The sequence below is a fragment of the Onychostruthus taczanowskii genome, unplaced genomic scaffold (assembly GCF_017590055.1).
Source record: "Onychostruthus taczanowskii isolate IOZ18803 unplaced genomic scaffold, ASM1759005v1 scaffold413, whole genome shotgun sequence".
Taxonomy (NCBI): Eukaryota; Metazoa; Chordata; class Aves; order Passeriformes; family Passeridae; genus Onychostruthus; species Onychostruthus taczanowskii.
The window spans coordinates 4,455-8,746 of record NW_024501605.1 but is presented as its reverse complement, the minus strand read 5'-3'; the positions used below and the strand labels follow the sequence as shown (position 1 = coordinate 8,746).

Here is a 4,292-nt window from a genome sequence, read left to right as displayed (position 1 = left end):
GCACTGACCGGTGTCGCTGGCTGTCCCCAATGTCCCCCCGCACTGACCGGTGTCGCTGGCTGTCCCCAATGTCCCCCAGCACTGACCGGTGTCGCTGCCTGTCCCCGGTGTCCCCCAGCACTGACCGGTGTCGCTGGCTGTCCCCGGTGTCCCCCCGCACTGACCGGGGTCGCTGGCTGTCCCCGGTGTCCCCCCGCACTGACCGGTGTCGCTGGCTGTCCCCAATGTCCCCCCGCACTGACCGGTGTCGCTGGCTGTCCCCGGTGTCCCCGCGGTGTCGCGCAGCCGCTCCAGGTCCCGCAGTCTCTCTGCCAGCAGCTGCCGCTGTCGCCGCTGTCGCCGCCGCCGCCGGCGCCGCTGAGCCCGCGACAGCCGCTCCTGGGGGGGATTGAGGTGTCGCTGGCTGTCCCCGGTGTCCCCGCGGTGTCGCGCAGCCGCTCCAGGTCCCGCAGTCTCTCTGCCAGCAGCTGCCGCTGTCGCCGCTGTCGCCGCCGCCGCCGGCGCCGCTGAGCCCGCGACAGCCGCTCCTGGGGGGGATTGATGGATTTTGGGGGGATTCCCTCGGTTTTGGGGGGATTTACCCAATTTTGGGGGGATTCCCGTCGGTTTTGGGGAGTTTGGGACTGGGGGGGGCTTTGATTGTGGGGGGCAAAGGGCAGACAGGTGTGCAAAACCATGCGTGCACACAGGGGAGCGTGCTCGGGTGTGAGGGCACACACAGGTGTGCAAGGACAGGTGAGCACACAGGTGTGCAACGATAAGTGAGAGCACACAGGTGAGAGCACACACAGGTGTGCAAGGACAGGTGAGCATGCAGCATGCAAAGGTGAGAGCACACAGGTGTGCAATAACGCATAGGTGTGAGCACACACACACAGGTGAGCACACACACACTGGTGAGCACACACAGGCACACACACACACACAGGTGAGCACACACACACACACAGGTGAGCACACACACACACACACATGTAAGCACACACACACACACAGGTGAGCACACACACACACATGTAAGCACACACAAGTGAGCACACAGGTGAGCACACACACACACACAGGTGAGCACACACACACACACACATGTAAGCACACACACACACACAGGTGAGCACACACACACACATGTAAGCACACACAAGTGAGCACACAGGTGAGCACACACACACACACACAGGTGAGCACACACACACAGGTGAGCACACACACACAGCTGAGCACACAGGTAAGCACACACACACACACACGTGTAAGCACACACACACACACAGGTAAGCACACACACACACACACGTGCACCGGTGTGCAGCCACACTCACAGGTTCCTCCTGGGGTGCCGAGCTCACTGTGGACAGACAGGAGGGGGGGTCAGCCCAGCTGTGGGGGGATTTGGGGGATCCCCGAATTCTGGGGGCCCCCAGAGCGGGGGGGGTTGGGCACACCTGGTCCTTTGGGGGATCAACAGGTACCTGCACACACCACGGATTTTGGGGTCACCTGCACTCCTGGGGTGATTTTGGGGCTCCCTGCCCCCCAGGGTGTATTTTGGGGCTCCCTGCCCCCCAGGGTGTATTTTGGGGTACCTGCATTCTGAGGATGGATTTCGGGGTACCCTCCTCCCCCCCAGGGTGTATTTTGGGGTACCCTACCTCCTCGGGGTGTGTTTTGGGGTTCCCTACCCCCATGGGACGTCTTTTGGGCTCCCTGCCCCCCCATAGGATGGCTTTTGGGGTACCCTACCCCCTCGGGGTGGGTTTGGGGTACCCCCCCGGGGTGTGTTTCGGGGTACCTGCCCCCCATGGGATCTGTTTAGGGGTACCCCACCCCCTCAGGGTGTGTTTTGGGGTACCCCCCCGGGGTGTGTTTTGGGGTACCCTCCCCCCTCGGGGTGAGTTTTGGGGTACCCCACCCCCTCGGGGTGTGTTTCGGGGTACCCCCCTCGGGGTGTGTTTGGGGTACCCCCTCGGGGTGCGTTCGGGGTACCCCCCCGGGGTGTGTTTTGGGGTACCCCACCCCCTCGGGGTGTGTTTAGGGGTACCCCTCCGGGGTGTGTTTCGGGGTACCTGCCCCCCATGGGATCTGTTTCGGGTACCCCTCCGGGGTGTGTTTAGGGGTACCCTCCCCCCTCGGGGTGTGTTTTGGGGTCCCCTCCCCCCTCGGGGTGTGTTGTGGGGTACCAGGGTGTATTTTGGGGTACCTGCATTCTGAGGATGGATTTCGGGGTACCCTCCTCCCCCCCAGGGTGTATTTTGGGGTACCCTACCTCCTCGGGGTGTGTTTTGGGGTTCCCTACCCCCATGGGACGTCTTTTGGGCTCCCTGCCCCCCCATAGGATGGCTTTTGGGGTACCCTCCCCCTCCGGGGTGTGTTTGGGGTACCCCCCCGGGGTGTGTTTCGGGGTACCTGCCCCCCATGAGATCTGTTTCGGGGTACCCCCCCCGGGGTGCGTTTCGGGGTACCCTCCCCCCCCGGGTGTGTTTCGGGGTACCCACCCCCGGGGTGCGTTTCGGGGTACCCCCCCCCGGGGTGCGTTTGGGGTACCCCCTCCCGGGTGCGTTTGGGGTACCCCCTCGGGGTGTGTTTAGGGGTGCCCCCCCCCCCCGGGGTGTGTTTCGGGGTACCTGCCCCCCATGGGATCTGTTTCGGGGTACCCCTCGGGGTGTGTTTAGGGGTACCCTCCACCCCCGGGGTGCGTTTGGGGTACCCCCCTGCGGTGTGTTCGGGGTACCCCCCGGGGTGGGTCTGGGGTACCTGCCCCGCGGGGGGGGCCGTCCCCCCGCGCCCAGCGCGCGGCCTGCGCCGCCAGGTGTCGCAGGTAGGGCTCCTGCACGCAGAGCAGCACGTTCTCGGGCTTGATGTCCGTGTGGATGATCTTGCACTTGGTGTGCAGGTAGTCCAGCCCCTCCAGCACCTGCACGGGCACCCCGACATCGGGGGGCACCCCGAAATCAGGGGCAACACAAATGTGGGGGGCATCCCAACATCGGGGGGGCACCCCGACATCGGGGGGCAACACAAATGTGGGGGGCATCCCAACATCGGGGGGCACCCCGAAATCAGGGGGCAACACAAATGTGGGGGGCACCCCGACATCGGGGAGCACCCCGAAATCAGGGGGCAACACAAATATGGGGGAGCATCCCAACATCGGGGGAGCACCCTGACATCGGGGGGCAACACCAAAGATGGGGGGCATCCCAACATCGGGGAGCACCCCGAAATCGGGGGGGCAACACAAATATGGGGGGGCATCCCAACATCGGGGAGCACCCCGAAATCGGGGGGGGCAACAATGATCTTGCACTTGGTGTGCAGGTAGTCCAGCCCCTCCAGCACCTGCACGGGCACCCCGACATCGGGGGGCACCCCGAAATCAGGGGCAACACAAATGTGGGGGGCATCCCAACATCGGGGGAGCACCCCGAAATCGGGGGGCAACAGAAATATGGGGGGCATCCCAACATCGGGGGAGCACCCTGAAATCGGGGGGCAACAGAAATCTGGGGGGGCATCCCAGTCAGGGATGGACAGCCCAAATTGGGGAGGAACCCCAAAATTGGGGGAGAACCCCAAATCTGGGGAGGCATCCCAACTGGGGAGGGACGGCCCAAATTGGAGGGGGAGCCCCAAAATCGGGGGGCAACCCCAAAATCGGGGGTGCATCCCAATTGGGGAGGGACAGCCCAAAGCTGTGAGGAGCACACAAAATCAGGGAGGGGCATCCCAAATTGGGGGAGGAACCCCAAATCGGGGGGGGCGCCCCAAAGCTGTGAGAAGCACACAAATCGGGGAGGGGCACCCCAAAGGAGGGAGGGGCACCCCAAAATTGGGGAGCTGGGGGTTTTGGGCAGCACATTTGGGGTCCCACGGAGGGATTTGGGGTCTCTGTGCACATTGGGGGACTCAGGGAGGGATTTGGGGTCTCTCTGCAGCCCATTGGGGTCCCAGGGAAGGATTTGGGGTCTCTGTGCAGCCCACTGGGGGTCCCAGGGAGGGATTTGAGGGGATTTGGGGCGGAATTTTCAGTGCTGTTTTGTGATGTTTCTTGGGGGATTTTTGGGTGGCATTTGGGAGATTTCAGTGGAGTTTTGTGATGTTTCTTGGGGGATTTTTGGGTGGAATTTGGGAGATTTTGGGTGGGATTTTGGGTGGAATCTCAGGGATTTTGGGTGGGATTTTGGGTGGGATTTTGGGTGGATTTTGGGGTGGGATTTTGGGGTGGAATTTGGGAGATTTTGGGTGGGATTTTGGGTGGGATTTTGGGTGGAATCTCAGGGATTTTGGGTGGG

The 4,292-nt window shown here is 63.0% G+C and overlaps 1 protein-coding gene and 1 long non-coding RNA gene across 2 annotated transcripts in view; both read right to left on the bottom strand.

Annotated features, from left to right (window-relative positions):
* The window catches only part of LOC121340614 (SRSF protein kinase 3-like), a 14,373-nt gene that overhangs the window by 5,941 nt on the left and 4,140 nt on the right, over positions 1-4,292 (bottom strand). Inside the window, exons 2-5 of the mRNA XM_041413483.1 lie at positions 3,262-3,339; positions 2,755-2,914; positions 1,323-1,348; positions 243-527 (exon numbers count right to left, since the gene is read on the bottom strand). Coding sequence (XP_041269417.1) covers positions 243-527; positions 1,323-1,348; positions 2,755-2,914; positions 3,262-3,339 — 549 coding nt within the window. The remainder of the gene's footprint in view (positions 1-242; positions 528-1,322; positions 1,349-2,754; positions 2,915-3,261; positions 3,340-4,292) is intronic.
* On the bottom strand, positions 393-2,931 carry LOC121340613. The gene is made up of 3 exons (XR_005953334.1): positions 2,755-2,931; positions 1,323-1,348; positions 393-527 (listed from the first exon to the last, which is right to left on the bottom strand). It is a non-coding gene; the product is annotated as an uncharacterized LOC121340613 (long non-coding RNA).